General features: G+C 40.8%; 1 protein-coding gene across 7 annotated transcripts in view; it reads right to left on the reverse strand.

Annotated features, from left to right (window-relative positions):
* Positions 1-24,256, reverse strand: part of ZFYVE9 (zinc finger FYVE-type containing 9) — a 210,229-nt gene that overhangs the window by 109,870 nt on the left and 76,103 nt on the right. For all 7 annotated transcript variants that reach the window (XR_011390704.1, XM_070078506.1, XM_051857767.2 and 4 more), the window contains exons 3-4: positions 22,825-22,930; positions 16,808-18,915 (exon numbers count right to left, since the gene is read on the reverse strand). Coding sequence is in view for 6 of the 7 variants with exons in the window: in XM_070078506.1 (XP_069934607.1) it covers positions 16,808-18,915; positions 22,825-22,894 (2,178 nt within the window). In the remaining variant the exon portion in view is untranslated. The remainder of the gene's footprint in view (positions 1-16,807; positions 18,916-22,824; positions 22,931-24,256) is intronic.

Below are 24,256 nucleotides of genomic sequence, written 5' to 3' on the forward strand. Positions count from 1 at the left end.
GGTAGAAAAGATCCTTACCCATATGGAGTCTGAAATTGAGTTTCAATATGCTATGTCAACCAATGAAATAGTAAGTAAATACATACATGAAATATAATTAGAAAGCCTACAGATCAAGAAATAGCTAAGAAATTCTATTGAGATATATTACCTAGAAATGAATAAATACCCAAAAAATACTTCTAAAAGAATTAAAAGTGGACATGTCTTCAGTGAACAAAAGAAGCACAGAGTGGGAGAAAATATTTGCAAAACATATACAAATTACTCTTAAAACTCAACAATAAGAAATAAAAGTCCACCTAAAAATACACCAAATATCTAAAACACATATCACCAAAAAAGATATCGAGAGAACAAATTCACATATGAAAATATGCTGAACAGCTTATATTATTAAAGAACTGCAAGTGAAAACAGAAGTGAGAAACTGCCACACACCTATCAGAACTAAAATCCAAAACACTTATAACACCAAATTCCAGTGAGGATGTAGAGGAACAGGAACTCTCATTCACTGCTAGTGGGGATGCAAAATGTTTGGTAGTTTTCTTATATACAGAAACATATGATCCAGAAATCATGATCCAAGATGTTTATACAAGTGAGACACAAACTCATGTCTACACAAAAGCCTACATACAAATGTTTCTAGCAGCTTTATTTATAATTGCCCAAAACCAGAAGTAACCCAGATGTCCTTTGACAGGTGAGTAGATCAACTATGGTACATTCATGTAACAGAGTATTATTCAACAATAAAAAGAAAAGAGCTATCAAGCTATACATAGTGGAACCTTAATGCATTTCTAGGGGAAAGTCCATCTGAAATACACTCTGTATGATTCCAACTATACAATATTCTAGAAAAGGAAAAATTAATAGAAACAATAACAAGACGAGTGGTTGCCAGTGGTTCAGGGAAGTGAATGATGAATAGGTAGAGGATAGGGGATTTTTATTTTATTTATTTATTTTTTTGACAGGCAGAGTGGACAGTGAGAGAGAGACAGAGAGAAAGGTCTTCCTTTGCCGTTGGTTCACCCTCCAATGGCCACCATGGCCGGCGCGCTGTGTCCAGCGCACCATGCTGATCCGATGGCAGGAGCCAGGTACTTATCCTGGTCTCCCATGGGGTGCAGGGCCCAAGGACTTGGGCCATCCTCCATTGCACTCCCTGGCCACAGCAGAGAGCTGGCCTGGAAGAGGGGCAACCGGGACAGAATCTGGCGCCCCGACCAGGACTAGAACCCGGTGTGCCGGCGCCGCAAGGCGGAGGATCAGCCTAGTGAGCCGCGGTGCCGGCAAGGACAGGGGATTTTTAAGGTAGTACAGTTGTTCTATATGGACCATGATACACAATACACACCGAACAAAATCTGTAATACAGAGTGAACAAAAACTGTAGTTTTTAAAAATATTTCTTTTATAGGAATTTAGTTAATAACAACTGTATTAATGTTGATTCAACTATAACAAATATACCACATTAACCCCAGATGTTAAGAAACAGGAAAAATGTAAGACAAAGTGGCTTAGGGGAACTATATTTTCTGCTCATTTTTTTTGATCTAGAAAATAAAGTCTGTTAAGTGGATAAAGCTAAGAATATACACAGGTAGCAAGCATCTGTCATCTTTCAAGTTATGTATATATATTACTTTGTTTAACAAAAAAATATCAGACTTGAGGCTGGCATTGTGGCATACTGGGTTGAGCTGCCACCTATGAAACCAACATCATGTATGAGTGCTGGTTGGAGTTCCGGCTGCTACACTTCCCATACAGCTTCCAGGTTCCCACTAATGTACCTGGGAAAGCAGGAGATGGTTCAAGTACTTGGGCCCCTGCCACCCATATGGGAGACCCAAATGGAGTTCCAGACCTCTGGCTTCAATCTGGCCCAACCCTGATCATTTCGGCCATTTGGGGAGTGAACCAGCAGATGGCAAATCTGTTTCCCTTTCTCTCTCTCTCTCTCTTTCAAATAAATAACTCTCTAAAAACAAAAATAATAATAAAAGGCTTTTTATCACATTTCAAAATATGTATTTTATTCTCAAAATTTGTAAGTTATTTATTTATCTGAAAGCCAGAGTTATACAGAGAGAGAAGGAGAGGCAAAGAGAGAGAGGGAGAGGTCTTCCATTCACTGGTTCACTCTCCAGTTGGCTACAATGGCCAGAGCTGAGCTGATCCAAAGCCAGGAGCCAGGAACTTATGCCAAGTCTCCTAAACAGATGCAGGGGCCAACGACTTGAGCCATCTTCTACTGTTATCCCAGGCCATAGCAGAGAGCTGGATTGGAAGTGGAGCAGCCGGGACTCAAACTGGCGCCCATATGGGATGCCGGCACTGCACCTAGCAGCTTTATCCACTATGCCACAGCAATGGCCCCCAAATTTTTTAAAAGATTTATTTTATTTACTTGATAGGCAGAGTTACAGAGAAAGAGGGAGACATAGACAGAGAGAACTTCCACCACTGGTTAATTCCCCAAATGGCTGCAACAGACAAGCCTGGACCAGAGAGAAGCCAGGAGCTTCTTCCAGGTCTCCCACATGGGTGCAGGGGCCCAAGCATTTGAATCATCTTCTGCTGCTTTCCTAAGAACATTAGCAAGGAGCTGTATTATAAATGGAGCAGCCAGGACTTGCACCAGTGCCCATAATGAGATGCTAGCATTGCAGGTGGCGGCTTTACTCCCTATGCCACAATGCTGGCCCTATTCTCAATTTTTAATTCAGACAGTTGCTTCTAATATGATATTTAATTTTAAAAAATACTTTATTTATTTATTTGAGAGGTAGATTTAGGCAGTGAGAAGGAGAGACAGAGAGAAAGTTCTTCCATCGTTGGTTCACTCCCCAGATGGCCACAATGGCTGGAGCTGTGTCGATCCAAAGCCAGGAGTCATGTGCTTCTTCCCGGTTTCCCACATGGGTGCAGGGGCTCAAGGACTTGCGCCATCTTCTACTGCTTTCTCAGGCCATAGCAGAGAGCTGGACTGGAAGAGGAGCAAGCGGGACTGGAACCAGCACCCATATGGGATGCCCGTGCCGCAGGTGGGGATTAACCTACTGTAGCACACAGCCGGCCCCATATTTAAAATTAAAGTACTATTTTACTCAACAAAATTAGAAATGTAGTATAATTATTTAAATATAAAAATGTTAGCCGGCGCCGTGACTCACTAGGCTAATCCTCCACCTGTGGTGCTGGCACCCAGGTTCTAGTCCCGGTTGGGGTGCCGGATTCTGTCCCGCTTGCTCCTCTTCCAGTCCAGCTCTCTGCTGTCGCCCGGGAAGTCAGTGGAGGATGGCCCAAGTACTTGGGCCCTGCACCTGCATGGGAGACCAGGAAGAAGCACCTGGCTCCTGGCTTTGGATCGGCACAGCATGCCAGCCGTAGCGGCTATTTGGGGGGTGAACCAACGGAAGGAAGACCTTTCTCTCTGTCTCTCTCTAACTCTGCCTGTCAAAAAAAAAATTATATAAAAGTTCTGTTATATACTTTTATCAATAAAATTACTCCTGATTTTACTATGGACTGCTAATTCAAATTAAATGCACAGAATTAGAAAATGGCTTTAGTTGGTCATTTCATCAATCTGTGTGTGTCTCTCTCTATATATGTATATATGTATGTATACATACATGAGAACATAAATTATACACACATACAGAATGTAAGATTCTGGAGTATTTGGCACATTTATCAAATTAAGATGCTGCTTGGGACACCTACATTCCATAATGCAGTGCCTGGGTTCAAGTTCTGGCCCCACTTCTGATTCCAGCTTCCCAGTAAGGTACACCCTGGGAGGCAGTAGGTGATAGTCTAAGTACACATGGGAGTTCAGGATTAATTTCTAGGCTCCTGTTTTCAGCCTTATCACAGACCTAGCTTTTTCAAGAATTTGGGGGAGTAAACCAGCAGATGTAAGATCTCTGTCTCTCTCTGCCTTTTAAATAAATAATAAAATGTAAATATATATAATATTTTATAATTACATTTATCAATGCTTAATACCTATAATTTCAAATGTCTGAGGGAGAAACCCTTCTAGAATTGTATTAAAGTTAATCTAGGGGCCAGCGCTGTGGTGCAGTGGGTTAAAGCCCTGACCTGAAGCGCCAGCATCCCATATGGGCACCGGTTCTAGTCCCGCCTGCTCCTCTTCTGATCCAAATCTCTGCTATGGCCTGGGAAAGCAGTAGAAGATGGCCCAAGTCCTTGGGCCCTTGCACCTGCATGGGAGACCCAGAGGAAGCTCCTGGCTTCGGATCAGCACAGCTCCAGCCGTTGCAGCCATCTGGGGAGTGAACCAGCAGATGGAAGACCTCTCTCTCTGTCTCTACCTCTCTCTGTAACTCTTTCAAATAAATAAAAATAAATCTTAAAAATATAAAAAATTAATCTAGATCATATTTCAATGTACCACTTTAATATTACACATACCATCAAGCAACATTTTTTTTTTTTATTTGACAGGTAGAGAGAGATAGAGACAGAGAGAAAGGTCCTCCTTCCATTGGTTCACTCCCTAAATGGCCACTACGGCCGGCACTGTGCCGATCTGAAGCCAGGAGCCAGGTGCTTCTTCCTGGTCTCCCATGTGGGTGCAGGAGCCGAAGCACTTGGGCCATCCTCCACTGCCCTCCCGGGCCACAGCAGAGAGCTGGACTGGAAGAGGAGCAACTTTTTAAAAATTTTAAATGAGGAAGGTCTTGTATACCTAAAGGCACCCTAAAGAAACTATCATGAAAAATTAATTGAAAAGGGAAGCAGTGGTAACAAAATAAAACTCCAAGAATAGCCTACTTAACTGACACCTTAATAAACAGCATTTCAGTACAACTGGGATCATTACCAGAAAACACACTATCAACTGAGTACATTTCAAAATGTTTAATGGCATACTGTTCCCACAAAGTGAAGTCAGCAATCAGCAAGTTCAGTAACAATTTTATGAAGATAAATCAGTGCTAGCAATGATGTTTCCATTTGTCTTTTTTTTTTTTTTTTTTTTTTTTTTTTTGGAACAAAGGAGTTTACACAAGCTTTTTAGAACTGCAAGGAAAAAGAATGAAAATCTCTGCAATCCTTCCTAGGAAACAGTCCCAAAACTGTCATACCAGTCTAGGTTTTTTCCCCCACACTGGCTCTCCTATAGTTCCCTTCTCTCTTCTGCCTATTCAAACTATAAATGTAATAAAAACTCACCTATTCTGAATCAGATTTTTAAAAATTCATTAAAAGAGAAAAAATGTTGGTGAAATGAATTGGTATATATTACTTTCACTAGTTCTCCTTTCTTTCAATGACTTGGTGCCCATAATGTTCCTGTCCTGCTTTGTAATCCAAGAACTGATAAGTGAGGAAGACCTAAGAAGCTAATTTTGTTAGGCTACTCCATCACTTGTTAACAATAATTACTCTCCGTCTTCCTTACAAATTCAAATACTCAAACCCTCAAATTTTTACCAACGCCCAACCCTAAAGTTCATCCAAGTAAGCAATTCAAGTACAACGAAAGTTTGCTGCTGTGTCTAGTGTAGTAAAAGAGCTCATAGCTTTGGAATTGGACAGCTTTGTTTTACAACCCACATATTTCCATTTATATTCTGAGATTTGGGACAAGTTACTCAACCTTTCTGAGGCACATTTTTCTTATCTGTAACTAAATTTAGAGAAATGTGATGTTAAACTAGATAAGCCTTGCATAAATTAGCCTTCAAAAACCTGTTAGTCTCACTTTTAACACCATTCCAAATACAAAACATCTAAGCTAGAAGCACAAATTCATAAAATTTTATCTTTAATTGTTATTTTTATGTCTATTATATCACATAGTAGATAAAATAATCATTTACTGGGGCCAGTGTTGTGGCATACGGGTAAAGCCCATCCCATATGGGCACCAGTTCGTGCCCCAGCAGATCCAATTCTGATTCAGTTCCCTGCTAACAGCTGGGAAAAGCAGCAGAAAATGGTGCAAGTACTTGGGGCACTGCTACCCATGTAGGGCACCTGGAAGAAGCTCTTGGCTCCTAGCTTCCACCTGGCTCAGTCCTGCCTTTTGCAGCCACTGGGGTTGAACCAGCGAATGGAAGATCTCTCTCTCTCTCTCGCTCTCTCCCTCTCTCTCTCCAGCTCTTTCAAATAAATAAATAAATCTTAACAAAAAAAGTCAAATATCAACTGGCACTTAATAAAGTATAACCAGTCACATCAGTGACAGTAATAGAAGAGTGACAAACTCTTGCCATTGACCAAGTGAAAAATAACTTTTTTCTTTTAGTAATATTCTCTACTTTAAAAGAACACTTTTTCCCTACACTCTTAAATTCAGCAGCTCTTCTAGGCTTTTGAAGTGAAATGGTCAAATAAAAATATTCAACACAAATGGATCTTCATAGACAATAAATATATTCAAGCATATTTTTATCTTGACTCATTTTTCTGTAAAATGAAATTTATTTCTATTTTCCTACTGCTAATTTTATACTTTAATGTGATCCCATTTTTTCACACTTTTTAGAACTTTGTTCCATAAATTATATCTCTGTTCATATTGCCAGAATGAATGAAAAAGTATGATGGAAGAGTAATATGACTAAAGGAAAGAATTCTGGCTTTACAGCTGGCTGTGGCACTACATGCATTTATGAAACTGACCTTGACCTCTCTGAACTTTAGATTCTCAACATGTGAAACAGGAAAAATTAACACCCACTCTACAAGATTCTGATGAACACTAAATGAAAATTAATATAAAGCACACATAACTGGCACTATCGATACATTATATACATTATAATTTGCTGTGGGATCGGAGAGTCTGCTTGTCTACTCAAATTCGTGGTTCACAATTATTTTTTGGATTCTTTTAGAAACTCCAAAAACTCCAGATACTCCTCTTCCCATCCACTGAAATCGGTGCCCCTCATTATTAATTACAGGAGATCACAAATCTCAATTTATGGATCTCTGAATCTCGATTGCCTAGACTGCTTGCAGTAGAGATAATTTAACTATATATACCAAGTAGAAAAATTACTGGAAATGCTTAAATTCCACTAGAAGGGAGCAAACTAATTTTCTTTTCAACAGATAATGTTTTACAAAACTAAATTATTTGGAGTATTTTTCTAGGAATAGTTCCAGTATAATCTGATTAATAGTCAAAAAAAAGTATACCTATGTTTAGAGGCCATTATCTTAGAAACTCAGATTTTTCTCATCAATTATTCTTTTTAAAAAATATTTATTCCAAGGAGTGGGATGGCTGGGTCGAACGGTAGGGTTATCTTCAGGTTTCTGAGGAATCTCCAGACTGACTTCCATAGTGGCTTGACCAGTTTGCATTCCCACCAACAGTGGGTTAGTGTCCCTTTTTCCCCACATCCTCTCCAGCATCTGTTGTTGGTAGATTTCTGCATGTGAGCCATTCTAACCGGGGTGAGGTGAAACCTCATTGTGGTTTTGATTTGCATTTCCCTGATTGCTAATGACCTTGAACATTTTTTCATGTGCCTGTAGGCCATCTGGATTTCCTCTTTTGAAAAATGTCTATTGAGGTCCTTGGCCCATCTCTTAAGTGGGTTGTTGGTTTTGTTTTTGTGGAGTTTCTTGATTTCTTTGTAGATTCTGGTTATTAACCCTTTATCTGTTGCATAGTTTGCAAATATTTTTTCCCATTCTGTCGGTTGTCTCTTCACTCTCCTGACTGTTTCTTTTGCAGTACAGAAACTTCTCAATTTGATGCAATCCCAATAGTTGATTTTGGCTTTGACTGCCTGTGCCTCCCGGGTCTTTTCCAGAAATTCTTTGCCTGTGCCAATATCTTGAAGGGTTTCTCCAATGTTCTCTAGTAACTTGATGGTGTCAGGTCGTAGATTTAGGTCTTTAATCCATGTTGAGCGGATTTTTGTGTAAGGTGTAAGGTAGGGGTCTTGCTTCATGATTCTGCACGTGGAGATCCAATTTTCCCAGCACCATTTATTGAATAGACTGTCCTTGCTCCAGGAATTAGTTTTAGATCCTTGATCAAATATAAGTTGGCTGTAGATGTTTGGGTTGATTTCTGGTGTTTCAATTCTGTTCCATTGGTCTATCCATCTGTTTCTGTACCAGTACCATGCTGTTTTGATTACAACTGCCCTGTAGTATGTCCTGAGATCTGGTATTGTGATGCCTCCGGCTTTGTTTTTGTTGTACAAGATTGCTTTAGCTATTCGAGGTCTCTTGTGCCTCCATATAAATTTCAGCACCATTTTTTCCAGATCTGAGGAGAATGTCTTTGGTATCTTGATTGGTATTGCATTGAATCTATAAATTGCTTTTGGGAGAATGGACATTTTGATGATATTGATTCTTCCAATGCATGAGCATGGAAGATTTTTCCATTTCTTGGTATCCTCTTCTATTTCTTTCTTTAAGGTTTTGTAATTTTCATTGTAGAGATCTTTAACGTCCTTGGTTAAGTTTATTCCAAGGTATTTGATTGTTTTTGTAGCTATTGTGAATGGGATTGATCTTAGAAGTTCTTCCTCAGCCATGGCATTGTCTGTGTATACAAAGTGTGTTGATTTTTTTGTTTGTTTGTTTTTTGTTTTTTGACAGGCAGAGTGGACAGTGAGAGAGAGAGACAGAGAGAAAGGTCTTCCTTTGCCGTTGGTTCACCCTCCAATGGCCGCCGCGGCTGGCGCGCTGCGGCCGGCGCACCACGCTGATCCGATGGCAGGAGCCAGGAGCCAGGTGCTTTTCCTGGTCTCCCATGGGGTGCAGGGCCCAAGCACCTGGGCCATCCTCCACTGCACTCCCTGGCCACAGCAGAGGGCTGGCCTGGAAGAGGGGCAACCGGGACAGAATCCGGCGCCCCGACCGGGACTAGAACCCGGTGTGCCGGCGCCGCTAGGCGGAGGATTACAAAGGCTGTTGATTTTTGTGCATTGATTTTATACCCTGCTACTTTGCCAAACTCTTCTATGAGTTCCAATAGTCTCTTAGTAGAGTTCTTTGGGTCCCCTAAATAATCATGTCATCTGCAAAGAGGGATAGTTTGAGTTCTTCCTTCCCAATTTGTATCCCTTTAATTTCTTTTTCTTGCCTAATAGCTCTGGCTAGAACCTCCAGAACTATATTGAATAGCAGTGGTGAGAGTGGGCATCCCTGTCTAGTACCAGATCTCAGTGGAAATGCTTCCAACTTTTCCCCATTCAATAGGATGTTGGCTGTGGGTTTTTCATAGATTGCTTTGATTGTATTGAGGAATGTTCCTTCCAAACCCAGTTTGCTTAGAGTTTTCATCATGAACGGGTGTTGTATTTTATCAAATGCTTTCTTGGCATCTATTGAGATAATCATATGGTTTTTCTTCTGCAGTCTGTTAATGTGGTGTATCACATTGATTGTCTTGCGCACATTAAACCATCCCTGCATACCAGGGATAAATCCCACTTGGTCTGGGTGGATGATCTTTCTGATGTGTTGTTGCATTCTATTGGCGAGAATTTTATTGAGGATTTTTGCATCTATGTTCATCAGGGATATTGGTCTGTAATTCTCTTTCAGTGCTGCATCTTTTTCCGGCTTAGGAATTAAGGTGATGCTGGCTTCATAGAAAGAATTTGGGAGGATTCCCTCTTCTTCGATTGTTCTGAATAGTTTGAGAAGAATTGGAGTTAGTTCTTCTTTAAATGTCTGGTAGAATTCAGCAGTGAATCCATCTGGTCCTGGGCTTTTCTTTGGTGGGAGGGCCTTTATTACTGTTTCAATTTCTGTCTCAGTTATGGGTCTGTTTAGGTTTTCTATGTCTTCCTGGTTCAATTTAGGTAGGTTGCATGTGTCCAAGAATCTATCCATTTCTGATAGGTTTCCCTGTTTGCTGGCATACAGCTTTTTGTAGTAATTTCTGATGATTCTTTTTATTTCTGTGGTGTCTGTTGTTACGTTTCCTTTCGCATCTCTGATTTTATTGATTTGGGTCTTTTCTCTTCTTTTTTTAGTTAGTTGGGCCAATGGGGTGTCAATTTTGTTTATTTTTCAAAAAACCAGCTCCTCGTTTGGCTGATTTTTTTGTAATGTTTTTCTTGATTCAATCCTGTTGATTTCTTCTCTGATTTTAATTATTTCTCTTCTCCTACTAGATTTGGGTCTGGTTTGCTGTAGGTTTTCTAGATCCTTGAGGTGAATTGAAAGCTCATCTATTTGGTGCCTTTCCAATTTCTTGATGTAGGCACCTATTGATATAAACTTTCCTCTTAACACTGCTTTTGCTGAGTCCCATAAGTTTTGGTATGTTGTGCTGTTATCCTCATTTACTTCCAGAAAGTTTTTGATTTCTCTTTTAATTTCTTCTATGACCCACTGTTCATTCAGGAGCATGTTGTTCAATCTCCATGTGTTTGTGTATGCTCTAGGGATTCCTGAGTTGCTAATTTCCAACTTCATTCCTTTATGGTCTGAGAAGCTGCATGGTATGATTCTAATTCTTTTGAATTTGCTGAGACTTGCTTTATGGCCTAGTATGTGGTCAATCCTAGAGAAGGTTCCATGTACTGCTGAGAAGAATGTAAAATCTTTAGCTGTAGGATTGAAAGTTCTGTATATATCTGTTAGATCCATTTGGGCTATAGTGTCGTTTAAATCTACTGTATCCTTGTTGATCTTCTGTCCTATTGATCTGTCTATTTCTGAGAGTGGAGTATTGAAGTCCCCCAGTACTATTGTATTGGGGTCTGAGTCTCCCTTAAAGTCCGTTAACAAATCTTTTAGATAAACTGCTGCCCTGTAGTTAGGTGCATATACATTGATAATTGTTATATCTTCTTGTTGTATTGATCCCTTAATCATTATACAGTGCCCCTCTTTGTCTCTCTTAAGAGTTTTTGTGGTAAAGTTTATGTTGTCCGACCCTACCGTTCGACCCAGCCATCCCACTCCTTGGAATTTACCCAAAGGAATTTAAATTGGCAAACAAAAAAGCGGTCTGCACCCTAATGTTTATTGCAGCTCAATTCACAATAGCTAAGACCTGGAACCAACCTAAATGCCCATCAACGGTAGACTGGATAAAGAAATTATGGGATATGTACTCCTTAGAATACTATACCGCAGTAAGAAACAACGAAATCCAGTCATTTGCAACAAAATGGAGGGATCTGGAACACATCATGCTGAGTGAAATAAGCCAGTCCCAAAGGGACAAATACCATATGTTCTCCCTGATCGGTGACAACTGACTGAACACCAAAAAGGAAACCTGTTGAAGTGAAATGGACACTATGGGAAACGGTGACTTGATCAGCATAGCCCTGTTAATGAACAACTTGATACATTATCCCTCTTAGTAGTTTTTTTGTCTGTTCTACTTAATATGACTGGTTTAATTCTGTAATTAATACACAGTTATTCTTAAGTGTTGAAATTTAACTGAAATGTGATTCCTGTTAAACATAAGAGTAGGAATAAGAGAGGGAAGAGATGTACAATTTGGGACATGCTCAAGCTGACTTGCCCCAAATGGTAGAGTTAGAAACATACCAGGGGACTCCAATTTAATCCCATCAAGGTGGCATGTACCAATGCCATCTCACCAGTCCAAGTGATCAATTTCAGTTCACAATTGATCATAATGAAAGGACTAAGAGTCAAAGGAAGCACATAAACAAGTCTAGTACCTGCTAATACTAACCGATAGAATAAATAAAGGGGAGAGTGATCCAACATGGGAAGCGAGATACTCAGCAGACTCATAAAATGGTGGATGTCCTAAACAGCACTCTGGCCTCAGAATCAGCCATAAAGGCATTCCGATCTGGCTGAAAAGCCCATGAGAGTATTTCAGGCATGGAAAGCCAAGACACTCTGGCAAAAAAAAAAAAAAAAAAAAAAAAAACCCTAAATGAAAGATCTCTGTGAGTGAGATCCCAGTGGAAAGAACAGGTTTTCAAAGAAGGAGGTACCTTTCTCTGAAGGGAGGAGAGAACCTCCACTTTGAATATGACCTTGTCTAAACAAGATAAGAGTCGGTGAATTCAAAAGGCTTCCATAGCCTTGGAAACTCATGACTGGCGCATAGGGAGATTACTGATGCCATAAACAGGAGTGTCAATCTGTAAAGTCAACAACAGGAGTCACTGTGCACTTACTCCTCATGTAGGATCTCTGTCCTTAATGTGCTGTACATTGAGACTTAATGCTATAATGAGTACTCAAACAGTATATTTTGCTTTGTGTTTCTATGGGGGTGCAAACTGTTGAAATCTTTACTTAACGTATACTAAGCTGATCTTCTTTAAAAAAAAAAAAGAAGAAGAAATTATCAATTCCCAACTTGACTCTCACTGGGATTAAACATGACAATAGGTCTGATCTGATTTCATCATCATTTTAAAAATCATCTATTATTTTTCACTTTATGTTTGTGTGGGAGCAAACTGTTGAAATCTTTACTTAATGTATGCTAAACTGATCTTCTGTATATAAAGAGAATCGAAAATGAATCCTCATGTGAATGGAAGGGGAGAGGGAGTGGGAAAGGGGAGGGATGTGGGTGGGAGAGACGATATGGGGAGGAAGCCATTGTAATCCATAAGCCGTACTTTGGAAATTTATATTCATTAAATAAAAGTTAAAAAAAAAAAGAAGAGTGTCAATTGTTAAATCAACAACAGGAGTCACTACACTTACTCCCCATGTAGAATCTCTGTCCTTAATGTGTTGTACTATGAGATTAATGGTATAACTAGTACTCAAACAATACTTTATACTCTGTGTTTCTGTGTGAATACAAACTGTTGAAATCTTTCCTTAGTATATACTAAATTGATCTTCTGTATATAAAGATAATTGAAAATGAATCTTGATGTGAATGGGATGGGAGAGGGAGATGGGACGGTTGTGAGTGGGAAGGAGGTTATGGGGGAAAAAGCTGCTATAATCCAAAAGTTGTACTTTGGAAATTTATATTTATTAAATAAATTTTAAAAATAAAAAAAATATTTATTTATTTATTTTAATTTACTTGAAAGGCAAAGCAAGAGAGAGAGAGAGAGAGATACCATCTATCCACTGGTTCATTTCCCAAAAGTCTGCAACACACAGAGCTGGGCCAGGCAGAAGCCAAGAGCCAGGAATTTCATCTGGGTCTCCCACATGGGTGGCAGGAGCCCAAGCAGTTGAGCCACTGTCTGCTGCCCTCCAGAATGTATCAGCAGGAACCTGGATGGAAGCAGAGTAGCCAGAACTCAAACTGGCACTCCAATATGAGTTGTGTGAGTCCCAAGTGGTGTCTTAACTTGCTGCACTTTAACATTAACCTGTCTCATCAATTCTTGTATACCATCTCTGAGGTCAATGGAAATGGAAAAAAGGGGATGGAATTAAGAATCCACAAATCCTCAAATTCCATGAATTCCTCAAAGCAAAAATTCCACCTATGTTTATATGCATTTTTGTCATTATTTTCTTTCTGAACGCATCCGAGGTACCTAAATTTACTAATTACATCTGGATATACTGGTCTGTAAAAAAAATGTTTCTATTATCTGCCTAAGGAATAAAAAAAAAAAGTCATAAAATGTTTTACACAGTACGCAAAACAGAACAATATAGAAATGATGAATCTGACCTAATCCTTTAACGGAAAAATGCCCTGTTTCAGCCTCTGGAACACAAGTCTACCTCAATTAACAAAAATAACACTGCAAAAATACTTAGGAATTAGGTTGCTTTCTTTAAACTTTAATAATCAGAGACCAACAGCCCAGTCTCAGTTTTCACTTTTTTTCTATTCTCCACATTGAATTCTTCTGTGTTGTGCTCTTGCTGAATTCCCACCCAGGGGCTAACTCATGACTGATTAGCCAAACCAGGCAATACCGATTCCCTTTACCAATAAATTGTTCCAAGACGGCAGGTCTAGACTAAGCCAGTTAAGTTGAAGGAAGCTGCTAGAGATTCTTTCCTCCTGAGTTGATTTTATAGATTAGAAACCAAGGTTTAGGGGCCGGCGCTGTGGCGCAGCGGGTTAAAGCTACGGCTTGCAGTGCTAGCATCACCATATGGGCATCGGTTCATGTCCCAGCTGCTTCACTTCCAACCCAGCTCTCTGCTATGGCCTGGGAAAGCAGTGGAAGATGGCCCAAGTCCTTGGGCTCTTGCACCCGTGTGGGAGACCCAGAGGAGGCTACAGGCTCCTGGCTTCAGATCAGCTCAGCTCTGGCCGTTGCAATCATTTGGGGAGTGAACCAAAGGATGGAAGACCTCTCTCTCTTTCTCTCTCTGTAACTCTGACTTTCAAATAAATAAAATAAATCTTAAAAAAAAAAAAAAAAAGAAACTAAGGTTTAATGAAGTTACATATGATCAGTTACAAAACTGAAATTTGAACCCAGACTCACACCAAACTTCATATTGTTTTCATATTTTTTAAAAAACATGAAATCCTATTTTTCATATTTTTAAACCCAGGAAATCCTGTTTTTTATTTACAGCTCTTGTTTAAAGAACAAACTAGGGGGCCAGCACCATGGCTCACTAGGCTAATCCTCCACCTTGTGGCGCCAGCACACCAGGTTCTAGTCCCAGTCGGGGCACCAGATTCTGTCCCGGTTGCCCCTCTTCCAGGCCAGCTCTCTGCTGTGGCCAGGGAGTGCAGTGGAGGATGGCCCAGTATTTGGGCCCTGCACCCCTTGGAAGACCAGGATAAGTACCTGGCTCCTGCCATCGGATCAGCACGGTGCGCTGGCCACAGCGCGCCGGCGGCGGCCATTGGAGGTTGAACCAATGGCAAAAGGAAGACCTTTCTCTCTGTCTCTCTCTCTCTCACTGTCCACTCTGCCTGAAAAAAAAAAAAAAAAGAACAAACTAGGGGTCTGCACTGTGGCATAGTGGGTAAAGCCACTGCCTGCAGTGCCAGCATCCCATATAGGTGCCGGTTCAAGTCCTGGCTGCTCTACTTCTGATCCGGCTCTGCTATGACCTGGGAAAGCAGTAGAAGACAGCCCAAGTTCTTGGGTCCTTGCACCTGCATGGGAGACCTGGAGAAACTCCTGGCTCCTGGCTTCAGATCAGCCCAGCTCCAGCTGTTGCAGCCATTTGAGGAATGAAGCAGCAGATAAAAGACCTCTCTCTCTCTGCCTCTGCCTCTCTATAACTCTGCCTTTCAAATAAAATAAACAAATCTTAAAAAAAAAAAAAAACTAGTGAGTTATATTACTAGTTAAAAGAATTTGGAGAGAGCTAAGGAATATCAATTGTTCTTATCATAAGGAACAACTCTGTACCAAAGTTATATTGGGGAAAATACCAAAACTTGTGTGTATGTGTCTACAATGCCCCAGAATAGTACAGAAGCAAAATCCTACAGAGATTCTACATGTACTATTCAGTTTCTTAAGAATTAAATAATATGGGGTTGGCATTGTGGCACAGCAGTTAAAGCCACAGCCTGCGATGCTGGCATCCCATTTGGGCCCAAGTTCATGTTCTGGCTGCTTCACTTCCAATCCAGCTCCCTGCTATTGGCCTGGGAAAAGCAGCGGAAGATGGCCCAAGAGTCTGGGCTTCTGTCATCCAATTAGGAGATCCAGATGAAGCTCCTGACTCCTGGTTCCTGGCTCCAGCCGGGCCTAGCCCTGGCCATTGCAGCCATCTGGGGAGTGAACCAGTGGCCTCTCTCTCCCTCTCTATAATTCTGAATTTTTTTTTGGGGGGGGGGAGATAGGTAGAGTTAGACAGTGAGAGAGAGAGAGAGAGAAAGGTCTTCCTTCCATTGGTTCACCTCCCAAACGGCCGCTATGGCCGGCATGCTGTGCCAATCCGAAGCCAGGAGCCAGGTGCTTCTTCCTGGTCTCCCATGTGGGTGCAGGGCCCAAGGACTTAGGTCATCCTCCACTGCCTTCCCGGGCCACAGTAGAGAGCTGGACTGGAAGAGGAGCAACCGGGACAAAATCCGATGCCCCAACCGGGACTAGAACCCGGGGTACCGGTGCTGCAGGTGGAAGATTAGCCAAGTGAGCCGTGGCGCCGGCTTTTTTTTTTTTTTTTTTTTTTTTTTTTTTTTTTGCCAGGCAGAGTTAGACAGTGAGAGAGAGAGACAGAGAGAGAGTTATAGACAGTGAGAGACAGAAAGAAAGGTCTTCTTCCGTTGGTTCTCTCCCCTAATGGCCACTAAGGCTGGCGCTGCGCCAATCCAAAGCCAGGAGCTGGGTACTTCCTCCCAGTCTCCCATGTGGGTGCAGGGACCCAAGCACTTGGGCCATCCTGGGCCACAGCAGTGAGCTGGACTGGGAGAGGAGCAACTGGGACTAGTACCCGGCAGCCCAGCAGAGACTAGAACCCCAGGTCCTGGCGCTGCAGTTGGAGGATTAGCCAAGTGAGCCACGGCTCTGGCCTATAATTCTGATTTTCAAATAAATAATCTTTGAAAAAAATAATTAAATAATATGAGGTCAATCACAAATACTTCCTAAACTGAAAGAGTAACTTCCTTATTTCAAACTATTCTATTAACCAAGTATCTATCAATATAGAAACCACAAAGTTAACACTTCCTCAATTCTCATCTCTTCCTGGTAACTGATTCAGCATAAGTCTTGGCAACAATAAAAACAATCATATACTCTATCTAAGAATCAGCAAGACAATTTTTATACAGAAATTTAGTAAAACTGGGTTTTCTGAAACTATTTGTTATCTCAACCAGAGCATATTCACTTTATATTGCCTTTTTAAATCTCTAATTCAGCATTATGAAATGGCATGCCAGATTTCTTATCTGATGCATTCAACTTACCTTCCCACATGCTCTGCAATGATGCCTCCTTTTGGTAAATGTAAACCTGGCTTCACATTTCATACAATTTGGAGCCTGGGAATCCGGTACCCAAACTGGAGCCACTTCACCCAGAGTAGTAAATGGCTTTCTGGAAGAAATTCCAAACTGACCAGCTCTGAGATCATTATCTGGACTATCCGGAGCTAATGCAAGGCACGGTCTATTGGAGATCTCAGCCTCATAACTTTCCGAATGTTCTCCATTTGTATCACCAATAGAGATGTTTCCCAAAGATGCGTTGCATATACTGGTTGCTGAATTTTCCCCTAATTTTGCTTTCCCAAGAGTATCATTTTTGTTTTTAATATTATTTCCACTGTTTGCAGGAAGGTCATTTTGTAAATGGTCGGATAATGGCTTTGGAATTTGAAGTTTAAGATTAGAAGGTTGCTTGGGTCTTGCACCACCAAAAGGAACACTGATAGGTTGCAGGTTTGCTACTATCTTAGGGGAAGATTGCCCAAGCACTGATGGAACTTGACTACAGAAATTATGCAAATAATTTTTCTTCATTAGGTCACCACTACTGTTTAAAAGTAATCCACTTCCTTCCGTGGCCTCATTTCCCCTTTGTTCGTAAATATTTGAGTAGCATTCTGATTTGCTCTCCTCTATTTCTTTTTCTTCTGTTACTGAATCTTCTTTGGAGGGTAAAGTCTTTGGAACAAAAGAAACAACTGGGCTCTGCATTCCATAGGAATCACAACCATTAGTTAGAGAATTTGCTGCTGGTGCATCTACAACAGTGGAGAAATCACATCCTTCACTTTCATTCATACAAGTTCCTTTTAAGTCTAGACATGCGTCTGCCATGCCAACACATTCTCCTGCACTATCACCACCACAAGTCTCCTCAGGCTGACAAGTCTGCAGAAACTTTCCATCTTCTTCATTTACTTGGCTATCATTCATCTCATTTAGTTTAGCCAATTTCCAATTAGTCATCTCCTCAGATTCAGAGAAATGCTCTGTCACATGAAGGAAATCTGTAGTGCCAAGAATTTTTTCATGTTTATAACCTTCATTTTCATCAGCCCTAACTTCAGCAGGCACAAGGCAATCTGAAAACTGTTCATGGTTATTATCCCTTCCAGACCCACTTGGCATGTCTGGTTTGAGACGCAAAGGTAAACCAGACAGGAGAGATTCTTCAGTTGTTCTCTCCTCGGCTGGCTCTTTTTTTGTCAGAACACCCTCATTCAAGTGGGGAAAGGAGTTATTACTCCCTACATCTGTCCTAGAAGAGCTGTTTTTGCCACTGAGGTCCTCCTCTGGTTTACAGCCCTCTTGCTTTTTAACAGTAGGACTCCCATCTGTTCCCTGGGATGAGATTACAGAATCAATTGTTAAACTTGTAATTGCAGACATGCAGGAGTCTCTACCTATATTTTCATCAACCTTTAATTGTGAAGAGGAACAGACACTGGCTAGACTATCAGATGAAGTAGTATATAGATGGTTAACAGAATCTCTCTCTGCTTTTGGTCTATTCAATGGATCCATTTGTTTCTCTGAGTTCATATCTTTTTCAGTGGACCCATTCACACTAAAAGTAAACTGATCAGTTTGTCTGTTTTCATTATCCAGTGAATGGCTAAAAGCATCCATGAGGGATTGACTATTATAATTATTACAATCCTGCAAATCACTTTGCAATGTCCTTTTATCACAGTTATGCATGACAGCTACAACAAGAACATTTTTTTCATCTGGCAGACAAGCTAGGTTTCCACACTTCTCTCCCACTTCAATAGCACTGCACAGATCATCTCTATTATAGTTTCTCTTAACTAACTGATCTTCTGCAACAGCATTTTCATCAATCCACATTGTGGCAATCTCTGGATTTAGATTGCAGTCTTGTCCATTAGCACAATGATCCTCTCCCTCTGCAGTCAGAGAAGCTGAATGAGCCTGGGAGAAGACTTTCAGCTGTGGTTGTGACTCATTAGAAACTGCAGGCTCATTCACACTGGTCAATGCTGAGTTAAATGCTGGTCGTTGAGAAGGGGGATCTAGACTCTTATTCCAATTTGTATCCAATAAGGTAGGAGAAACTGTTTCATCTGAAAAGATAATTACAGTAAATTTGTTGGTAAAACTGAAAAGCTACTAGAACTAAGTTAATCAACATTTTGCACTCTGAAAATATAATATTTCTAGAATATGAAGGTTTCTAATTTCTGGCTAGGAATAAGAGCTTATGGGTAATATCTCAGAACATTTCAAAAAACAAAATAATTCTACCTCAATTAGTAATATAATTAAACTGACCCACCAGCTATAGTTGGACCCAGGAGAGGGGAAATACCCTTAGACTATACACAGTGTAGAACAGAGAATAACCTAAGAAGGGGAAAATAATCCAGAACAGTGGAGAGAATATAGTAATTGAGTGGTAAGGAAAAATGAAGGAATTTTCTGTGGAAACTGAACGCTCTATAACTTGTATCATGATTGGGAATTGGCTTACAAGGTATCTTCATTTTTCAAAACTGTACAAGATCTATCCTTTTTTAAAAAATATTTATTCATTTAATTATTTGAGAGCCAGAGTTCCAGATAGCAAGAGGGGGAGAGAGAGAGAGAGAGAAAGAGAGAAAGGTCTTCTATCTACTGGTTCACTCCCCAAATGGCCACAAAGGTCAGAGCTGGGCCAACCCGAAGCCAGGAGCCAGGGGCTTCTTCCAGGTACCCAACGTGGGTGCAGGGGCCCAAGCACTTGGGCCATCCTCCACTGCTTTCCCAGGCCATTAGCACAGAGCTGGATGAGAAGCAGAGCAGCCAGGACTTGAACTGGCACCCATATGGGATGCCAGCACCATAGGTGGAGGCTTAACCTGCTATGCCACAGAGCCAGCCCCTCCAGCTTTCTTTCTAATGCCCATCCATGTGGGAGACCTACATTGATTTCTTGGGTTTGAGTTTCAGCCTGGCTGAATTCCAGCCCTTGGAGGCATTTGGGGAATGAAATGAGCAGCTGGCTCAATGCATGCTCTTTCTCGATCAAATAAATCAAATAAACTTTTTTTTTTTTTTTAACAGGCAGAGTGGACAGTGAGAGAGAGAGACAGAGAGAAAGGTCTTCCTTTGCCGTTGGTTCACCCTCCAATGGCCGCCGCGGCTGGCGCGCCGTGGCCGGCGCACCGCGCTGATCCGATGGCAGGAGCCAGGAGCCAGGTGCTTTTCCTGGTCTCCCATGGGGTGCAGGGCCCAAGCACCTGGGCCATCCTCCACTGCACTCCCTGGCCACAGCAGAGAGCTGCCCTGGAAGAGGGGCAACCGGGACAGAATCCGGCGCCCCAACCGGGACTAGAACCCGGTGTGTCGGCGCCGCTAGGCGGAGGATTAGCCTAGTGAGCCGCGGCACCGGCCCAGATTAACTTTTTTAATAAAAGGAAATCATATTTTCAACCTATTTCCTGAAAATATGAGACAGCATTTCTTAATAGTCCAACAGGGGGACAGGCGCCGTGGCACAGTAGGTTAATCCTCTGCCTATGGCACCGGCATCCCATAGGGGTGCCAGTTCTAGTCTCGGCTGCTCCTCTTCCAATCCAGCTCTCTGCTGTGGCCTGAGAAAGCAGTAGAAGATGGCCCCTAAAAACAAAAACAAAAACAAAAACAAAAACAAAAACAAGGAAGGAAGGAAGGAAGGAAGGAAGGAAGGAGAAAAAAGATTGCCCCTGCACCCATGTGGGAGACTGGGAAGAAGCATCTGGCTCCTGGCTTTGGATCGGCACAGCTCCAGCCGTTGCGGCCATTTGGAGAGCAAACCAACGAGGAAGATCTTTCTGTCTCTCCCTCTCACTGTCTGTAACTCTACCTTTCAAATAAATAAAATCTTCTAAAAAAATAGTCCAAAGGAATGATCAAGTATTAGAATTTTCATTATTTAGCCACCTATTACCTGGGCATCACATCACTTACTTAGTATTTATCATCATAGTCCATTTGTAGTATATTTGCCATTCAAAGAAAGAAAGTAACACAAAATGAGAAATAATTTTACTTAAAATATATTCTCTAAGGTACCTGGCTAGAGATGATAGCTTTTAACATAACTGGTACTTATAATTATTCAAAAAATAATTCAAACAAAACACGTAGTTACAACCAAAGTTGATTTCAGAAATCCTCCTTCTAAAGGAGTTATATTTTGCAAATGCCATGTTTTCTATCTAAAATATTTTCACAGATTCAAAAAATGTACTGAAAAAGTGGCCTGGGAGTGAATGGAGGATGGCCCAGGTCCTTGGGCCCTGCACCCGCCTGGGTGACCAGGAGAGGCACCTGGCTCCTGGCTTCAAATCAGCACGGCCATGGCGGCCACTGGGGGCAGGGGGTGAACCAACGGAAAGGAAGACCTTTCTCTCTGTCTCTCTCACTGTCCACTCTGCCTGTCAAAAAAAAAAAAAAAAAAAAAAAAAGTTACATACAAAGAACCCTACTAGAATCTGAAGAAGTCACAGAGATATGAACAATGAACAGTTTTATTAGAGTATTCTAGAAGCACAGTATTCACATAATTAGGTGTAAAACTTATCAAGACATCCCATGACTCAAATGACCGATACACAGAGGACTAAATAAAAAAAAGGGGGGTTACAAAAATATCTGTACCAATGGTTGAACCTCAGAGGATAATACACCTCCTAAATCTGATCAAATTCTAAAAGGTTATATTTCATATTTATATGAATCAGGAATGAGCTTAGGGATGTGGGTTAGCAGTAGGTCATATACAATCAAATTTGAGAAGAGCAGGCATTCCAGGTGATCTGCATGACCCCATGTTCTATTTAAAGCTCATCTTTCATAGACCTGAAGCAACAAAATCAAAGCTAATCTCTTCTCAGTTGCTATCAAAGAACAATCCAAATCACTGCATATAGTGGGAATGTGAAGTCCATTACTCAAATCATGGACTTTGGATGGAAATACATTACTTTGTAAACTTGCTACCTGCCATTTCCTGTTAGAAATAGATAAAACAGGTGAAGGGAAGGGAAGTGAGGGAAATTTAATTATGGCTTATATACTCAAATCAAACTAAGAGGGCAATTTAGAGTAAAAACTTCCCTAGATGAAGTGAACCTTAACCAGACATTTCTATATCAAGGTTTGAGAATGTATAATTTAATTAATCATTCTGGCATTAAGTTAAAAAAATATAAATCTTAAGATCAGGTTTAAAATGTATCATTACTTTACTGGGCAATCAATATGGAACAAATTATTTTTCTTGGTTCAGGAAATGCAAGCTCACAATCTGAAGCTGTTCTTTACCAGAAATTGATTTATTAGGGTAGGAAGGGCTCAGGCTTTAGTATCACGCTGCCTACAACCCAACCTGACACTTGTCAAACATGTAACTTTGGGAAAGCTACCAAACTTCTATCCTTTATTCTCATGTATAAAATGGAGATAAGAAGGTCACTGTCATGGAATTTGTTTTAAAGGTTAAATGATATAATCCCATGTAGGTATTTGGTACCTAGTATTAAAAATGTTATTTCTTCTTATTATATATCATCATCATCATCATCATGAAGTTATCAGATCTGATTTTTTTAAGTACAGCATCCTCTAATAAGCCCACATTTTCTATATTGTAAATCCAAATATAGGGGTAAACACTGTGGTACAGCAAGTTAGGCTGCCACTTGACCACATTCCATTTTGGAGTGCCTGGGCTCTTCTCCCTCCACTTATGATCCAGCTTCCCGTTAATATGCCTGGAAAGGCAGATGATGGCCTGTATATTTATGTTCTTGCCACACACATGGGAGACCTGGGTAAGTTCTTGGTTCCTGGCTTTGGCCTGGGCAAGATTCTGCTGTGGCAGGCATTTGGGGAGTGAACCAGCAGATTGAAGATGTGTGTGTATGTGTGTGTGTGTCTTATCTTTCATTCTGCCTTTCAAATAAATAAATAAATTTAACCCAAATAAATTCACCAACATTAAATCTCACCTTCGTTTTGTTCAAATTCATCTAATACCTTGTCCAGGTTGTAAGCTTCTGCTTGGAAGTAATTCTCCATCGGTGAGGAAACACCACTCAAGAGACTTTTTTAAACCTAAAAAGTAGATCAGATTTGTATTACACTTTGAATTATTAAAATGTGATTTATAAATTTTAAGTATACAAAGATAAAATCTTTTTTTTTATTTGACAGAGTTAGTGAGAGAGAAAGAGTTAGTGAGAGAGAGAAAGAGAAAGAGACAGAAAGGTCTTCTTTCCATTGGTTCACCCTCCAAATGGCTGCCACAGCCGGTGCTGCGCCAATCTGAAGCCAGGAGTCAGGTGCTTCCTCCTGGTCTCCCATGCGGGTGCAGGGCCCAAGCACTTGGGCCATCCTCCACTGCTATCCCAGGCTACCAAAGAGAGCTGGACTGGAAGAGGAGCAACCAGGACTAGAACCCAGCACCCATATGGGATGCCGGCGCCACAGGCGGAGGATTAACCAAGTGAGCCACAGCGCGGGCCCCAAGGATAAAATCTTACAAACCTATTTACAAACTGGTGAACTATAAAACCCACCATCACACTGGATGTACAACCTCTAAGCTAACAAAGGCTAGAAACCTATAAGCTGACAATCATCAAAATACAATCAGTCCTTGGTATCTATGAGTTCTGCATTCACAGATTCAATGAAATGTGGGCCAAAAATATTTGAGGAAAAAACTGTAAACATGTACATTTTCCTTGTCATTTTTCCCTAAACAAATAAAACATATCAACTATTTACATTGTATTAGATATCATAAGTAGTTTAGAGATTATTTAAGTATAAGGAAGTATGTAAAAAGATTTGCAAATACTAAACCATTTTATAAAAGGGAATTGAGCACCCATGGATTTTGGATTTTCAAGGGCCCTGGAACCAATCCTCCACAGATATGAAGGCACAACAGTTTAACTAAACACAGAAGGCAGACCTGTTGATTACTTCAACAGGACACACTTCGTAAAACAAATTTCAGACATTGGGAAAAGAATAATTTTATTTAGGGTAAAATTATATTTCTATTAGAAAAGCAAGCTTAAGGAATTTTTTTTCAAGGAGAGACCAAGATGGAGGAATAGGAAAGGCACTTACTACTATAGTTTAGGGGAAGACTGCTAAAAAAAAAAAAAAAAAAAAAGTGGAGAGAGTTCAATTTCAGGGTCAGGGAAGAGTTAGGAAGAAAATGGCAGAGGAAATTCCATGCAAAACAGAGAAACACTGTGAATCCATGTGGAGGGCGCAGATGCACACAACTCAGAACCCCAGCAGCCGAGAACCACAGCAACCAGCTGCGAGAATGAGGTAAGGCCAGACTGAAGCAGCCCAAGCCACTGACAATAAAGCTGCAGGGAGAGCCTGGCATGATTCCAGCTTGGAGCCCTGTGGGAGACA

Source organism: Oryctolagus cuniculus, chromosome 7 (assembly GCF_964237555.1).
Source record: "Oryctolagus cuniculus chromosome 7, mOryCun1.1, whole genome shotgun sequence".
NCBI lineage: Eukaryota > Metazoa > Chordata > Mammalia > Lagomorpha > Leporidae > Oryctolagus > Oryctolagus cuniculus.